The sequence below is a fragment of the Hetaerina americana genome, unplaced genomic scaffold (assembly GCF_022747635.1).
Source record: "Hetaerina americana unplaced genomic scaffold, ioHetAmer1.1.p SCAF_11, whole genome shotgun sequence".
NCBI classification, from domain to species: Eukaryota; Metazoa; Arthropoda; class Insecta; order Odonata; family Calopterygidae; genus Hetaerina; species Hetaerina americana.
The window spans coordinates 18279539-18298460 of NW_027286181.1; the positions used below are offsets into that span (position 1 = coordinate 18279539).

General features: G+C 35.7%; 1 protein-coding gene across 2 annotated transcripts; it reads left to right on the plus strand.

The window, feature by feature from the left end:
• Positions 1–9334: 9334 nt before the first annotated feature.
• On the plus strand, positions 9335–18858 carry LOC139700954 (TIP41-like protein). 2 transcript variants are annotated; one of them, XM_071599467.1, is made up of 6 exons: positions 9335–9535; positions 9642–9848; positions 13554–13733; positions 16010–16232; positions 16325–16483; positions 18517–18858. In XM_071599467.1, the coding sequence occupies exons 2-6, from the start codon at positions 9673–9675 to the stop codon at positions 18625–18627; spliced, it is 849 nt and encodes a 282-aa protein (XP_071455568.1). In that variant the 5' UTR covers positions 9335–9535; positions 9642–9672; the 3' UTR covers positions 18628–18858. The 2 variants fall into 2 exon arrangements, with proteins under 2 accessions (XP_071455568.1, XP_071455569.1); XM_071599468.1 differs by lacking the exon at positions 9335–9535 and having other exon boundaries at positions 9607–9848.
• The last annotated feature ends 64 nt before the right edge of the window (positions 18859–18922 follow it).

Here is an 18922-nt window from a genome sequence, read left to right on the forward strand (position 1 = left end):
ATAATAAATTGAGGTGGGAAACGAATTGTGCAAGGAGTGGTGGAAGATGCAGTCTGAGGATACAGAAAGTTTACAAAGGAAGGTGAAAGCACAGTCAGGAAGAATGGAAAATCTGAGATAACCATCCACGATAAATTATGAAAATTAATTGAAGGGGGCAATATTCAAAGAGATTGAAAGAAGACACAGAAAATCTATCTGATAAGGATATTAGGTCAGCAAGCTTAGACTTTGCAAGAGATTATGATGTAGATGGAGATATCTTAGGTTCAATTAATAATTTAGGGCTCAGGAAAAGTTGGCAGGAATTTGGCTGGAAGATTTTGCCAGATCAGTATTAGTAGCCAATCCAAAAAAGGGAAAGGCAGCCATAGGTGAGTCCTATAGGAAAATAAGTTTTATTCCCTACACAGGTTCTTGGAATCATCATTAAGAGAATGTAGATCAGGGAAAATGATAACTTTATGGGATGATGTTTAGGTTCAGAAAGGGGAAATGCACACGTGATGAAATGGCAGTCATCAGATCACTCATTGGAACAGAGAATACAATCAGGATGTATTTCTTTGTTTTGTAATGAGGCATTTGATAGAGCAAATTGTGTAGAATTGATGAATATACTGCCGAAAATAGGAGAAGATTCGAAGGACAGGAGACTGACTAATCCACATCCTGTACATGTGTCAGACTGCTCAGTTGAAAGTGGGGGATGGAGAGTCCAGTTGGGCAGCGTTACGAAGAGGAGTAAGACGGGTGTCTATAACCACCCATGCTTTTCAAAAATATCTGGATGAAATGGTAGGAAGAACTGGATGTAGAAATGAATGCCAGTGGGCAATTCATCAATTCAGTTAGGTTTGCGGAGGATCAAGCTTCAGTTTGTCAGACAGCCAAGGGGTTGCAAACTCTGCTGGTGCATTGGTATTGCATAGTCAGTGCAGTAGGTATGAGATGGGAATAAATGTAAATAAATCTCAATTCATGCAGTTTTAGAAAAAGTTAAACATTAAAACAGGAGGGCAAAAACTAGAACAGGTGGAACAATTTATCCATATTGATACCCTTTAAAAAGGCTGCTGGAACTGGAAGGTAAGGCAGACAGAACAATAGACCAACAGGTCTAAGTGTCTAGGAGACCACCCCCAATGTACATCATATTCTGTCAAAGAGATTAAAGGCAGACAGCTAAGAACAATTTTATTTAGATTCCTGACTTCTCCCAGTATTTCTCACCCATTTAAAAATCCATATATACCAGGTTATAGAGGTGATAACTCTGAAATGCCTAGGATGTATTTATCACTGACTGTTACCGGTTACCCAGAAGGCCACCATTGGGAGTCGGGAAATGAGTGCAAGGGACATACACGCCAGCAATTAAAACAATTGGGTGTACATCATATGCATATGTTTAAAAGTAATAATTCATAAGTAACATTTCACATCATAAAATGTGAGGCTAATTAATTACATTTACTGTGCTTTTAATTTTTTTAAATTACAATGCTAAAGGAAACCTACATTTGCTCAAATTGGTGATCCAGTAATTTTAAGCACTCATTTACATATTTCAAACATCAACCACTGTGAAAGCAATTAATTATTAGATCCAACATCCCCAGTATTCTTAGGATAGAACACTTCCTGAAATCAATTACCATTCCCTTGCGTATCATACAAATGAATTGTTTTATAGAAGGTCCCTGAGGTAAGGTTTTTAGATTCTTGTGGATTATGACTTTAGTTTGGTATTTGGAAAGATGCAGCTATCACAGACTGAATTGTGGAAGCCATATCGTGAATCATGAATAAGATGGTTTGATTCAAGAAAGTGGGGTAATGATTATAAAATAGTTTTTTCAAAAATATTTGAAAAGCTATGGAGGATACAGAAATGTATCCAATAATTTTTGCAATCCCACAAGGAGCCTTTCATGTGAAAGCTATGGGTGCACACATGCTAGTTTATGGCATGTTCGGAAATGGCCTTCATCAAAGTACAAGTTTATTATGTCCTTTAGAGGATAAGAGACATGCCCCTTTACTGCCTTCATTATGGGGATAGGGACTTCTTCCAGACTGGAAGGAAAATGAGATGACCTTATCAACTTCTTGTGGATCATTAGAAAGTAGAAAAAACTAGAGGAAAGAATAGAGGATCTAGGTTAGGAATTTGGAGATATAGGGACATCAGGTGGGATCAGACAGAACAGTGCTGAAGTTATTAGATCTTTCCACTAGACTAGGAATATAAATGCTATTGAAAGTAATACATTTTGGTCTAGGTATTTTTATTGCATTAGTACTGTGCTTGATAACATCTCGCTTCTGATATGTTTGGTGATAGAGATATGAGAGCCTCTATTACACATTTTAGGCAGTAAATTAAACAATTCTTATACTCCTTAAAGCTTTTTCCATATGTATCAAGAAGTTTAGTGTCTTCAAACTTTTAGACAAAAATGATATTCCCATATCTTTTGACTCTAGACTAAGAATTTAGTGGATTGAAACTATTGTTTTTTTGAGTTGTTAGTCCGACTTCTTTTCTTTTAAGGAAAAGCAATATTTACATGTATAACAAATATACCAGTAAACATTGCTTCTTCATACACACCTGCCCATGTTTCTGGATATATTAAATGCACATACATAAAGTAATGGGTGGATTCATTGTCACATCTTCTCCTTACTAAGTTTTGAGAAATTCTTTCTAGTATCTGAGTATGTATCGTAGTACAAGGGGAAACCATTCAACTTCTGATCAGTGGGCCTACGTTTGATTCCCAGGTATGCCTCTGGAAACCCTCAGCTTTAATCAAGCTGTGTGATTTTTCAGGAAGCAGATCTTCCTGGGAAACCATAGTAGGCACAGGGGGATCAAATAGCCCCCGCAACCCTGATGTGCGAATGTCACATACCTTTGGGCTTAGTACTGGGTGAGCTCTACACTCACCTATTTAACTGACCTCTGAGGTTTTTTATCAATGTATGGAGCTCTAAGGAGAGGCTGAATGCTATGTGGTCAGAAAAATCAGTAGCAACTACATCATGAAAAAACTTTCCAGAAAGATTATTATACATAGTCAAGTTAGTGATAGGAGAGGAGGTGAAAGCCATTCTACTGGCATGCTTATTTAGTAATTGGAGTCCATGAATATAACACACATTACTCATTTCAAATTTTTCACTGGATTCATGCAAACATACCACATTAAAGTTGCCACACATAATGAGGCTGTCAATATTTTTAGAGGCATAACATCATTTTTTGCAGAGAGAAACGCATTGATAAACATCTCCTTATTTCCTAAATTCATACATAACATCAATAATATTTCTCATTTTTTAGATTGAAATCCAAGCATGAAATATTAAATTCAATTTTTTGGAGCAAACATAGCCTTTTCAGTGAGCATTGCCAAATTTTGATCTTAAGCTTATTAGCCAGGAATGCTAAAAGATGGGATTTCATTAATGTAGAACCAATGTTTGCACAAAAGAACAATATCAGATTTTAGAGATTGTAACACTGCCACAAGAATGTAACCCTTATTCCCTAGGGATTGAACATTAAAAAATAATTTTGAACTGGCTGAGTTTAGCCTTTTTGCTGCTGGGAACATACGAGGGTGGTCCCATTAGTACCCCGCCTCACCTAAAGATGGCGGTAGTTGTTTAAAAAATATCACTGTATTAGAAAGTAGGCAATCTATAAAGCATATGTTACAAGACTGAAGATGTCACGTTGTTTAGTATTTGTTTGGCAGCCATCAATAGTGAACGTTTTCAGTGAATTTGTGAAATTGGAGAAAATTTGTCATTGTTATGAGATACAACACTTTTATTTGAAAGGCCTCAGCCCAACCAATATAAAAGCTGAACTGGATTCTACTCAGGGTGAGTCTGCTCTTTCGTTTACAATGGTAAAATATTGGGTAGCAGAGTTTAAACGTGGTCGTATGAGCTGTCAAGACAAGCATCGCATTGGTTGACCAAATGAGGTGAAGACTCCAGAAACGGTGAAGAGAATCTATGAAGTGATACTGAATGATCGTTGACTGAAAGTGCATGAGTTAGCAGACATAGTTGGCTTTTCAAAAAGTGTGGTACATGGTATATTAACTGAAAATTTGGACATGAGAAAGCTGTGTGCAAGATGGGCTCACACTAGAGCAAAACCAGTGTCATGAATATGTTTCAATTGAGTGTTTAGCAAAGTTTCACAACAACAAAGCAGAATTTTTGCACCGTTTCATAATTATGGATGAAACATGGGTCCATTACTTCACACCTGAGACAATAGAACAATCAAAACAATGGATTCAAAAGGGAGAACCTTCAATTGAGTGTTTAGCAAAGTTTCACAACAACAAAGCAGAATTTTTGCACCATTTCATAAACATGGATGAAACATGGGTCCATTACTTCACACCTGAGACAATAGAACAATCAAAACAATGGATTCAAAAGGGAGAACCAGCTCCAAAGAAGGCGAATACTGTTTCATCTGCAGGCGTCGATTTTTTGGGATATGCCTAGGATAATTTTCATTGACTATCTTGAAAAGGGAAAAATTATCAACAGCGAGTATTATGCGAACTTATTGCAACATTTGAGCAAAGAAATAAAGCAAAAGCGGCTGCATTTGGCTAAGAAGAAAGTGTTGCTTCATCAAGACAATGCAGCAGCTTACAAATCTGTTATTGCAATGGCCAAAATTCATGAATTGAAGTTTGACTTGCTACCTCATGCACCTTAATCACCAGATTTAGCCCCCACGGATTATTTTCTGTATGCAATCTTGAAAAAATGGCTTGGTGGTCAAAGATTTTCCAACCGTGAAGAAGCGATGTTGGCAGCTAATGGCTATTTTGAGGAGCAAGACAGTTCCTATTCTGAAAAAGGTAAAGGCTACATCATGTGAGGACTACAGGACGATAAGTTTGATATCCCACGCAGCTAAAGTTGTTCTCAGGATCATAAACAGAGGATAGAGAGTAGGACAAATGATTACTTAGGGTATGATCAGTTTGGGTTGAGGAAGGGGAGAGGTACGCGTGATGCCACTGCAGTAATGAGATTTTTAATCGAGAGGAATATAGAACACAACCAAGAGCCTGTTTCGTAGATTTCGAAAAAGCGTTTGACAGAGTGAATTGGGAAAAACTAATGAGTATATTGCAGAAAATAGGAATAGATTGGAGGGAAAGGAGGCTAATCCTAGAAGGAAAAAGGCTAAGCTAAACAAAATAGGAGGGCAAAAACTAGAGCAGGTAGAACAGTTTACATATCTCGGTAGTGTTTTGGACCAACACGGTCAAAGTAGTAGGGACGTAAGGAGAAGAATCGCGCTAGGCAAAGAGGCTTTCACAAGGAGGAGGGAGTTGATGACGGGGACGTTGAGTAAGAATGTTAAGAAAAGACTCGTAAAGACTTTGATATGGAGCGTAGCTATGTACGGCGCGGAAACGTGGTCGTTGAAGCAGGAGGATAGACATAGATTGGAGGCTTTTGAAATGTGGGTGTGGGGAAGAATGGAGAAGGTGAAATGGACAGAGAAGAAAACAAATGAGGAAGCACTTGGCATAGTGGGTGAAGAGAGGGGTTTGTTGGGAGAAATCCTATGGAGGCAGGAAAAGTGGATGAAGGGGGTGTTGACTGGCAGTGGGATGTTAAAGACTGTGATAGAGGGGAGAATGTTGGGCAAAAGAGGAAAGGGAAGGAACCGGATAGGGATGTTGGATGGGATGAAGGGAGGAAGAAAGTACTCAGAGATGAAGAGGGACCTGATATAGAGTAGGATGATGGATTTTGAGTTTTGTTAGGAGTAATAAAATGTTTGTTTGGTAGTTGTGTCCATCCAAAAACCTACCTTAACCGGTAGATTACCTTAAAAAAAAACGAATTGAACTTCGCTTGGAAAAGTGTATAGAGCTGAAAGGAGATTATGTTGAAAAATATATGGATTTTTTTCCAAAAATTTTGTGTTTTCTTTGTTGGGTTTGTTACTTCTGGGATTAACCTTGTACCTTTTCACCCTCTCTTTGATGTGTTATCATACAATGAAATTTTTTAAAAATTATGTAAGTCAAATTAAATTCTAAAAAATTTTCCATTAAATAAACATTGAATCTAGATTTTTTTATTGCCAGGTTTTTATAATTTAGATTACCTATTTTATTATTTTGGGAGTAATAAAGCTCACAGAGACAAGATACCATCATTTTCACCACATTTGAGAGGTAGGATTCCAGAAAGTGAACTGCAGCAAAAGGGTTAACTTTCCTACATTTGTAAGCCCTTGTTATGAGGTTTTCTTTCGTTTTGTTTCACTGGTTCATCTTTGGGCAGTAATTCAGGAGTTATCTAGCACCACTAGGACTGGAGGTTTAATATCTTGGCTGTTTCCACAAGTTTTGGGTTTGAAATATCAACATTCACTTAAGAGGCTGCATCACTATCACAAAATTCACTAATGCTGTTCTGATGCCATGATATCATCAATTTAAGAGGAAGCCCAAAAGTGTAGAAGAAAACAGTATTAGAACAAGATATACCATAGATTTAAATAACAACTACCGAAACCTTATATACTCTTTATGTTTTGAAAATGATTTTTTAGGTGAGGAAAATTTCCCCATAGGGAAATGATCTGGTCTTTAATTAATGGTCTGGCTTTTTAATTAATGATTCACAACATCCATACCAAGCACCAACCTTAGAAGAGCAGAACTTAACCAGAGCAAAAACTTCCACATGTATATTTCTCATGAGGGAAATTATTACATAGGCAGTATATAATAAAAGCCATTGTAGTACTACACATTACTTGGCCGACATGGAAAAAATTCCAAATTATTTCCTGATTGAGATAGGGGGAGGAAATAAAAGGCATGTTGGATAGAATGAAAGAAGGCAGAATGTATGTATAATTGAAAAAGGGTATCATATTAATGTAGGGTTTCATTTTGAGTAGTATTAGGAGAGGCTTAGAAGTTTTGCAGTGGTGAGTCTCCAATCCAAGCATGTCAATCAAAAACTATCTTAATGGTACACTATCATCAATAATGAAATAAAAAGTTGTCAGAATTTTATTGCAGCTAATTAATTTCCCTCTGAATAATTATAAATTAATAAACCAAGCATTTACAAAATAAGACTAACTTTGAGCTATTTAATAAATGGATAAGTGGCTGAAAGATTTACCATACAGTGCAGTGAAACACATGTACACATTTATAGCTAAAATCATTTGAAATTCAATAGCACCAGCTATACTAAGGCTTACCAGTAGCAAAAATAATATCCTTGATAGCTGAAGTAGAGCTGTGGATCAAATTGAAGGTGGATTCACCTATATTGTCTAGAAGTGGTAACCAGTAGACATTTCCATTATCTAAACCCAAAAATATAATATCACATTTTAAGAGAGCTATGTCCTTGAATAACAATGAGGCCAAACTTGTGTGGATGTGAGCAGGTTGACATGTAGTTACATAGCTGTTCTTTTGCACTTGACCCTAAGGCATAAAAAGATTAGTATTTAAATTAGGCTATGCTGCATACTTAAGAAATATTTAAGTTGGTAATTAACAATATGCTTCATTCATGCTAACAATGTGCCCTGGAACATTCCGTGTTATTCTCAGTGAAATTTTACTGTTTCCATTCTCCATTCGTAAAATTCTGAAAGACATCAGTTCACCCTTTCCAGTTAGGAGTAAAAATCCTTCACTGGTGGCACTGAAGGACACTACATTCTTCGCAAATTTGAATTCTTTGTGTTCAATAACCAATCCTTTTATCCTGCAAATCAAAAGTAGACACTTCAGTAAAATAGCGTATGGTAGAACAAGTTACCAAAAATAGAAAATCCACCTCATAATTCCATCATGAAGATCTGCTAGATAAACGAGCCCAGCTCCACTCAAGCACAGAAGGATACTCTTGGTCAAAATTACATCTTTTATTTCATTGGCAAAGTGAAATACCTGTAGAAGAAATAAGCACATTATTGATTTATCCTATCACTATATTAGACTTGGATTCTAAAATTCATATTCATTTAAATGTCTCAATATTTGTATTAACTTTTTAGTCCAAAAGTACTAATTCTTGACAAGCAGGGTGTCTCAATAAAGTATAAAGTAAGTATTTAGATCACTTATTCTTTCAAATGTAGTATCAAATTACTGGTGGCATACAAGAAAAATAATTAATCATTAAGGGTAGTAAAAATTATATCTCCATCAATTGGAAACGATGAGTTGTACTATTATTTTTAGTTAAAAGTGGGGAGTATAATGAATCAGTGTGTGACCGAAGACAAAGTAAATTTGAAACATCACAAAATTCTACATTCGATGCCAACTTCGAAAGATACCCATTACTCATACTCAACCCATAAGATACACTGGTCACAGCAGTTTGCCAAAATACTACCCAGTAAAGAGTAAAAATACTCCTTGTGAGAAGTATTATTTGCTTTTAAATTTACTTAAACGGAAAAAATTTACTCCGAATCGCATGGCTTGAAAAAGGACACACGTATGACGAACGTTTTGACACAGCATATAAGTACTACGAAAACTTGCTTTACATTGTCGGACTAGGAAAAAAGCGATTGCATGATGTACCTCAGATGCGTGTGAAACCACACGGCCAAATTAATTTCAGATGAAAGAAAAAGAACAACTTTGCTAGATTTTTGAAAATTTCATTTTTTACTGTTTGGTTTAAGATAGTAATCAAGAAAAATAGCACATACAAACCAGACACATGAATTTACTTTATTTCGTTCGTAACAAAACTAATAAATTCTAACAGATGAAACACATAATTTAAAAAGAATGACATTTTGAACAACGCCCAGGAAAATTGAATATCTTGCCGACCACCCCAACACCAGCAGATGTCATTTTTCTTACCCCGAAACACTTATTAAGTTTTTCCACTGGATAGGTTATATGAAAAACTGTAACAACATGTTTGTGCCAAAGAATGAGAAGGTCCTTTCCATTTAGTGATAGCACTTTTAGTCCATTCAAAGATTCGAGTTTAAATTTTGAGTCAAATTTGACAGTTTTGAAAGGCATATTTAATTTCTTCCATATCCGACCACTACAGCATATTCCCACCCCGCCAAAAATGACAAATTACACTCGAAATTCGCTCTTTAATGATCTACCAGTGCATGTGATACACAATATACATCAACACTACCAACAGAATAGTATTGGACGTAAATATATAGTGTTTATCTTGCACAGGCAATGTGGCCCGGCAGTTGCGTTTTTTTTGGAATTTTTTCTTTTAAATCTTGCAAAATGAATCAGCGTGATTAGGACTGTCGAGATATAGTCAATTTGTAGTAGTTAGTTATTTAAGAAAAAATGTTGCAGCGCATGTTTGCCATCGAAATCATTGCTCCTTAAGAGCATTTTTACTTTTCTTTTCAGTTTTCCATATATTTCTCCACTTTAAAATCCATTCGTGTAATTTATAAAACACGTAAACAGAGGTGACAAGCAAGGTAGGTTTGTCATGGTAAATTATTTCAAATGTGGCCAATGTTTTTGTGGCACGCCTTATGCCAGTTTCGGTTTGGCCTCATAAGTGCTCACTTCACGATCATCTAGGTTTGTTTGAACGTGTGGTAAACGCAGAAAAATGACTGAGACGTCGAAGAACCCAATTGACATTCAAAAGTTCCCCCTCAACTCAGAAGAGCATACATTTAAGTCGTGGAAAGTAAAATACGAGCAGAGCCACATTCTACACTCGAAATGCTCTAAGGAAGGCGAGTGTAATCTGAACGACGAGTCGAATCTGTGTGAATTTTGTGTGTAAGTTACCCTGTCTGTAGCTGCAACTTGTGTATGGCCTATAAATCTGTCACTACTTCAAAGTACAAACTCATCCATAGTAATTAGCGTATTAAATACGGTTGGGATAGCCTGAATAATGTTTGTTGTTTGAAAGTCATAAGTCTTATTACACTCTCTTAGAAAAACGCCCATCTCAGATAAAAAATATGAGTCGGTAGAAAATCTATGCAAAGGAAGGGTAATAAAATTTAACTGCTTAACAAACATTTTAATAAGATCACTGGCAAGCTCCTTTTGTGATGAAAGATATCTGTACAAACTTTGGTTCAGTTAAAACTCATTTTGTATTCTTACAATAAATCTCAAAAAATCCAAATAGTTGCTGAGAGAGATGTATACAGTGCGTCTGATTTGGCGTGCCAGTGTAGATAAGCCATTATTTTCCTCTGGAAAATAATTATGACTTCCAATATGCATAAACTTAGATTTTCCATTGAAATTTAGTTTATAAGTATATACTGTATCACTATAAACTCAAGCATTTCTACATTCAGAAATGAAATTTCATCTGGCAGATGTTATAAATAGCCAAGTAATGTTTGACCAAATTATAATATAATGGAGTAGATGTCATCGGAGTAGATGTCATCGGAATAAAAGAGGTCCGATAACATTTCCCTGGGGGACACCTGAAATAACTTCTACTCTATTTGAGCTAACTTCATCGATGACTGCTCTTTGTACCCGATCATTCAAAGTCTTTAATCCCAACCAGGATATTTTTATTTAAGCCATATGACTCTAGCTTTGTGGGTAGTTGACTGTGAGGTACTTTGTCAATGGCTTCCTTAAAATCTAGAAAAACAGGGATTGCATTCGGTTATCTGTCAACAATTTTTGCTTAGTTAATGTGGTTTTTATCATTATCATAATATTATTTTGAGCTCATTCCATTAAGTTAATGTACTTAACTTAATGGAATGGCATGGCATGACAAATTAAGTTAATAATAAAATGGGGTTAGAGTGTAATTGTTGTGGTAGTTTTTGGTGAGAATAAGCATGGAGGAAAAAAATGGTGCTCTGTGTTATCTTGTTTGATGAAATGACATCATTTCGATGATTATGATCAACTTTTAAACATTCATGCATTCTGTCATTGCTGGAATAGGCAGCAATAAACTGGATATTCACTATCAAGGATTACGCATATTTCATAAAGGTGGATTAAATGAAATGGCTGTAAGATTGGTCATTTTAAATGTTCCGCTTTGGTGTGATGAAGAGTTTTCTCTGAAAGGTTTGGCAGAAACCGTCAAAGAAGTTTATGCCATAGCTCTAATTTTCAATGTGTTGGCTCGTGTCAAAAATGGAGGGAAAAAAGGAGGTACCCTCAAACTAATCACCATCTGAGGTTGATCCCTCTTCTCTTGGTTTCAAGTGTCTAATAGTTCAGAAATGAAAGACAATTTTAATATTTCTTTCAAATGCAGGCTCAAACACAGATTTAATTTAATTAGGCTCAGGGAAGCCAGTAATCGGTGGCTCGTTAATCTGAATGTACTTCTGGTGTGAATATTACATAAATGGCATATGAGACTTCATATTAAATAAATCGAAAATCACCCATTATCTAATTCACCATCCATAAATCATGCAATGCTTCTCTGAGCCATTTTAAACATCCCTCTCCCTTAGATGACATATTATTGCTCCAATTGTCCATGTAAAAAATTTTGCATTATATCTTTTTCTCAGTGTAATATATGGCATTTAATTAATTTTTGTACGGCTTTCCATGTACATACCTTCAATCTACAATGTTGAAAGGGCTGGAAAAGTTAAAAAAAACCTGATTCAGGGGCTTACGTTATCCTGTCCATGCATACATCCTGTGCTGCTACATTCATGATATTTTTCCATGCATGTCACTTCTTCCTGAGGCTCCCAATATAGCTTTTTTTGATCTGTTGAACTGTATTCACCCTTGATATTCATGAACTACCCCTTCCTCTCTCAAATCATAGCTCTGGTCTCATGTAACTGTTAAGTGATTCAACCTTCATCCATAGTCTCAAATTGACCAAATCTGTGTATCACAACTCTTTCATGGATTTGTCTGTCTATCGCTATTGCATCCAAACTACATTCATGAAGGCATCATTTCATTGATACAATTTGTGTGCAACTATAAGTAGAATTATATGCTTCATCTACTTGATACCCTACAAGCCATTGCTAGGGTGTGTGGCAGGGGATGATTTTACACTACTGTTGACACTAAATAATGTCTCCACCTAGCATGGTTGGATAATGTCATTCTGACCTCTTAATGTTCATGAGAAAAAATTACCTCTTAAATCTGTTTTTACACTTAATCTCTCTAATTTTATTTAAATTTTAATCTCTCAGACCACTAATGATGTGGACCACATACTGTAAGCATGGTCTATATGGCTGTGATTTTAACTTAAAGAACATCCTTGTTTGATAACTGTGTTCACTGGGCAAATACCAAATTCATTTTGTTATTGTTCTCTTCATAGAAATACCACTTACTACCCTATATTGTTCAGGGCGTGTGGGTAATTTAATATCTCCATGCCCCCTATCCCGAGGAAGAGACTGGAGAGTTATTCGGATACCCACCCAACTCTCTCACTCTGAATGTTGTGGTCTTCAATGTCAACATGGTTTTTCCTTGCCCCCTTTGACGTATCCCAGTAAAATTAAGGAGAGAAACTGACATCAGTCAGAAAGTTCTAGATTATTTGTCAAATTTCGATAACTTCTCAGAGGCTAATTGGTAACTTCACAAGGCAAAAAAATATATGGCATGGTTGAGGAATAAAAAGTTTTAACTTATTTCTGAAGTACTAGGCTAATTACTGAGTCTGTTATAAGTAGCTTCTTTCTGGCTGGGGCCAATCAATAGGATGGGAGAGTTTTCGTTGTATAATTTGTTCAGTTGAGTCATATCAACTCTAATGTCTAGGACAGGAAAACGACTTCATATTCCCTAATCATGGACAGTGGAGATAAGTAAGTCCTCTTCCCCAAAAAGCATAATGCAAAATGAATTATAGTAAATTCTATTGGTGATGGGTTATGGTTCTTACAATGTCTTCTAAAAACTAAATGCCAACTTGGTATTGGGGTAAGTTACATGTATGTCCCTTAATTACTACACATTGATGTAGTGAATAACCATTATGAATAGATATACATTATGTATATAATATGGCGATTGTTCTGAATGTGGTTGGAACTGTCCAATTTTTTTGACTGGGTCAGTTTTTTTTTGCCACCATGGAATGGTAAACTTAGTGATATGGGTCATAATAATTGTGTGTTACATAGTCAAAAATTCATTCTGAAATGCAGGCCTTGGCTAAGTTTATTTATTTATTTTATTTATTTATTTATTCAGTATAAGTCCGAAAACAGCACATTCTGGCCTTTACATCGAACTATTAACAACGATAACAATGATCACATTTACAAACACCCAAGCCCTAGGTGGAGGAAAATTCACCCAGGCGGGAATCGAACCCGCGACCCTTGGAATGGCAGACGAGGACGTTACCCCGCCGCCAACGGGGTCGGCGGGGTAACGTCCTATGTTCATTCTATGTTGCATTTCTTCTGTAGCTGTCTTGTTTAGAAAGCTTAAAATCACTGTTGCACATTTATGTTTATCCAATTTACAATCGCAATCCTTTAGTTACAGTCAAAAGGTTCCCCTGCCTCAATTGCCTGACATGGTCTTTCCGAAAAATGTATTATGCATACAGAATTCCAATGGTTGTGAACTGAATTTCAATCCATTGGATGCTTTAATGCTTGTGAGTGATAAACCTATGAATCTCGAAATCGCTTGTGCTGGTGCATGGAAGGAGTCAAGGTATGTATTTTTGCAATTTTAATACAATGGGGAATTTGTATTTAAATATTATGTGGCCAGCAAAGGACAGTAGTCAAATAACTCATGAGAAATTGCATTTTTGGCTTTCAAGGCTAAGTGACTTTTCATGGTGTGAGCTTTGCTCTTATCCTCACATTTCCAGAAGTTACTGCTTAATGATCATCTCATACGTTAATTCATGTTCACAAAAAGTAATGCAGTCCTACCTTCATCAAGCCAGGCCAAAATTCATCTCTTACTTACGTTTGTTTCTTATATATTTTATCACTATAACATTTCATGCTTGAATGGAGGAGGAATTGGTAAGGATATCCCAAAGTTGAATCTTTCTTTTGTTAAACATATTTGTGTTAGAGAAAATACATATGGAATATAATGCAGAAAAAATTATGATAGTTCCTAGAAAAAGGTAAAGCCAAATGAAGATACACTTTGAGCCTTGTTTTTGTGACTTCAAGGACATTTAAACCTCCATTTAATTCTTACGTTATGTGAGTTAGGGAATGATTCATACTCTGCTATTTTTGAGACCATGGTGCTCACACTCCAGGTTCGTTCAATTAAAAGGTAAATGCATTCACTTAGTACGGCAAAATTAAAATTTTCTATCACGGAATCATGAAAGTACAAAAATTTATGTTAGTACTTTTTAAAACTGATTGAAATTTAATTAAATAGGATAAGGTGGGTGAAGAGAGGAATTTGCTGAGGGAAAATTTGGAATAGAAAAAGAAAATGGGTGGAAGAATTATTGAAAGGTAGTGGTACATCGAACACTATGTGATAGAAGGGAGCACATTGCTTAAGCCGGGCAGACGAAGGAGGAGAGTGGGAGGAGGGTGGGACTTCTGAATGGCATGAAGGCAGAGGTGGAAGTTAAAAAAAATAATTTAAAATAATGCATGGTAAAAAAGATAATGTTTATGTGATAGGTGGAAGTAAATACTAATCACCAAGAATTCTTCAAAGCCTACCTTTAATGGATATAATACCTTAAATGATAAGAATTGCATTCAACGTTGAGGAGTTTGATTGGAGAATGATAGTCAATAGAATTAATAAATATTATTTATTACAAGCCTCAGGTCATAGATATTAATACTGGTGTATGTATGTTAATGAAATAAGTCTGCTGATGGTCTGGAAAGACTTCAGAATATTTATCTCCAATATATTCCAAATACCATTTCTCTCGTCTCTCTTCTATTGGATGGGTCAGATTGAAGGTATCTAAGCATAGAATGACTTTGTGTCGTAATGGCAAGCAAATGCATTTACATAATTGCATTTTCTTTGCAGACGTGCCATAAAATAGAACAAATATCTTCATTCAATTATTCAAAAAGGGAAAAATATTTATGAGTTTTATTTAGTAAACCTTATTTAATTAGAGGGAGCTCATCTCAGTGAATGGTAGAAGGTAGTGTATTAATATGTTATTCATACAAAATGACAGTTCTGCCAAAATTGGCTGCCTTTAACTAGTGCTACTTATGTCAACAACTTTCAGAGTAAAATTCCAATAATTAAATTGTTTTCCTCATAAGAAACTGCCTTTACATCTGTGGTAAAATTTTTATTTACATTAGCCAGAAAAAATGGGAAATCATATATCATTGGAGGTTCTTAGAAGCTTCAGGATAATTCTTTATTCAATAATGGTGAATGCATTCATCATAATCACCAACTACATATTTCATCTTATGAAGCACTGAATAGTCAAAGAGTCAACCTCAATTCGATTGAGGATGGTCCTTTGCATGAAGAGTATGGCTTGAATTAGTTAGAGAGGGTTCAATTGGTCTCTTGGTTCAAATAAGGCTTCATTTAACCTCTTGACTCATTCCAACCAATGTATTTATATACTATTGGGGGAAAATATGAGTCATGATGAAATAGTGAGCAAATCAGATGGCTTGGCAAGTTTTTGGGCAGGGAGTTCAGTTAGTCAGCTGTTTTAATCGGAAACATTGTTAACCTGGATTGCTATTATTAGAAAGTCAGTGTGTGCTATGTTTATAAAAATACTTTACACCTCATTGGGTTCTTTCACATTCATTCTCTGTATGTGAACCTTGGTTGTACACATTGGGAAAAATGTAGTAAATGTATAAATCTCGTAAAAAGCTCTTTCCGATTTCTAGAAGTGTAGAATATTTTACATGGGATGCTTACCAAAATCAAAGCACTTCCTTTTTAAAGTTTCATGCTAAATATTTAAAAATGTAATTTTTAACAAAGAGCATTTCATGTAGGCAAGAATCTGGATACTTGGGGCGAATGATAAAGCCATTTGACTGGACATTTACAACAGAATATAAAGGAACTCTTAAAGGAAACTGGACTGTGGAAAATACCAATGAACGAATTGATTTGGAAAAGCTAAAAGTAAAAAAATCAATATTGTTTTATCATGATTTAACATTATTTGAGGATGAACTTCATGATAATGGCTGTGCTGTTTGTTCAGTTAAAATTGTAAGTAATGTTCATGATTTAAAGGTTGAAATTTTTGAAAAATTGAGAAAATATAGTTTTGATCATTAATCAATATTTGCATTTCATTTCAGAGAGTTATGCCAAATGAATTTTTTATCCTCCTCCGGTATTTTCTGAGGATTGACAATGTCCTAATACGAATAAATGACACAAGAATTTACCATGATTTTGAAACTAATTTTGTAATTAGGGAATACACAGCAAGACAAGGGATGATTCAGGAGATAAAGGTATGTATTCAGTTATCATTAATGTACAATTGAAGACTAGTGAACTTGAGGTCATTTCGTACATAGTCATCCATCTGTTTTACTTTTTACTGCTTGAGCTTATTGCCAAACATTCATGCTGTTGTGCACTACTAACCAAATATATCTGTAATAATAAAACTTAATGATGACATATTGTATATCTAAGCAAGTACAATCTGCCTGAAGTGGAGCAAAACTTACATAAAAGCAATATGTTGCTAAAATATGTTCATTTCACTGGAACATGAATTACTACCTTGATCAAAAAGTTCCCGGAATAACCACCGTGTGGCGCTCCCATCGTTCTGATTTGAGTTCTGTTTTTTTTGTTAAATTGGTACATCTGTTGTTGATATTCCCTTTAAATCTTAGTGTCATAACTTGACATTTGAAAAAGTTACGTAGCCAAGAGTACATCTATCTCTGTGTGTGTTGGCGATTTTTTACAATTTCAGAAATGGATTTAAATTTGCAACAACGAACTTGTATTAAATTTTGCGTAAAAAACGGATTTAGTGGCGCACGGACGTTGGAAATGTTGGAAAAGTGTTTCGGCAACGATTCTCTAAAAAAAACGGTCGTTTACCAGTGGCACGAGCGGTTCAGAAGTGGTCGTGAGTCAATCGAAGATGATGAACGCAGTGGCAGACCATCGACATCGAAAGTCGGTGAAAAAATTGATAAAGTAAAAGAAATGTTGGTCAATAACCGCAAATTAACCATCAGAGAAATAGCGGAGGACTTGAACATTGCCTATGGATCCGCCCAAGGCATTGTGGTTAATGATTTGGGTTTCCGTCGTGTAGCAGCAAAGTTGGTGCCTCAAAGACCTCAATTTCATGCAAAAAAGAGACCGTGTTGACGTCGCAAAAGACATGATTTGCGAGGCTGAATCCGATCCCACATTCATCAAAAGGATCATTACTGGAGACGAGACGTGGGTTTATGAGTACGACACGCAATCCAGACATCAGGCAAGTGAATGGCGTTCACCAAATGAGCCGAGACCAAAAAAACCACGTCGTTTTCAGTCAAAAAAGAAGGCAATGCTGACGGTTTTCATGGATTACAACGGTGTAGTGCATCATGAATTTTTGCCAGAAGGCCAGACAGTAAACAAAGAGTATTATTTGGGCGTTATGAGACGTTTGCGTGAAGCAATTCGCCGAAAGAGACCAGAAATGTGGGCAGAAAACTCGTGGATTTTGCACCATGATAACGCACCGTCGCACAGTGCTATCATTATTCGTAATTTTTTGACGAAAAATGCAACAAATACCATCCAACAGCCACCGAATTCACCTGATTTGGCTCCCTGTGACTTCTTTCTGTTCAATCGAGTTAAAAAACCATTACAGGGAATGCGTTTTAGCAGCCGAGAGGAAGTAATGGAAAAATCGCAGGAAGCACTGATGGACATACCGAAAACCGAATATAAAAAATGTTTCGAGGATTGGATCAAGCGCTGGCATAAGTGTGTTGCAGTCGATGGGGATTACTTTGAAGGGGACAATATAGATTTAGATGAATAAACTTGTATTTTTAATTTTCTGAATAAATTCCGGGAAATTTTTGATCAAGGTAGTATGCTGTTATGTAGCACTCTTTAGAAGCACCATGAGTATAATTGTACTTAATTATCTCAATGTTCCCTTAAGAAAATAAGTAAAAAACATACCATAAAGCATCATTAAGAGCTTGGTATATTCTCTTTTTAAAACTTAGAATGTCAACCTCTGTAGCTGTGGGTTTTTGAAGTGTTGATTCTCTCTTAGCATTGCCGTGGATACCCAACTCAGTGAACTTGGTTTTTTGCAAGAAACTGCATTAATTAAAGAGTTCTTGATTTTCTCTAACTGCATTGAGAAGTAGAACATGATGTCTGTGTTCAACTTCTCATCATATTTGGAGAAACAAGAAATTTTCACTTGATACCTATTTTTTTCTGGCTTCTGATCCAGCATTTGCGTCACCTAGTACCTAATCTCTTGTCATCTTTATCAATATTTCAGGTTCCCTCCTATGTGTTGACAGACCCCAGTGCAGTTTCTCCGCATGTACCCTTGATTAAGTCGTGTTTTGAAAAACTTTCATTTCCCTCAGCTAGTGGAGATAGTCTGTAGAGAAGTGATGTGAAAGTGGACACTGATGCATAATAAACAGCTTGTTATATGTTCTACGCTTGAAGGAACACCTATTGTTGTTGTATTACCAAGTGTCGGCTAGAATAGGTTGCGAAGTAAAATCAATCTCAATTCATATTTAACATTTTATTGTAAGATACATTTGCTCAAAAATGTCAATATAGAATGTTTTTCGTCGAAATGTACACTTTTTTTTTAACTTGCAATGATCTTATAGCACCTATTAGACGAACATAAATCATATTTATTCTATAAATTCAAAATATCATTTATA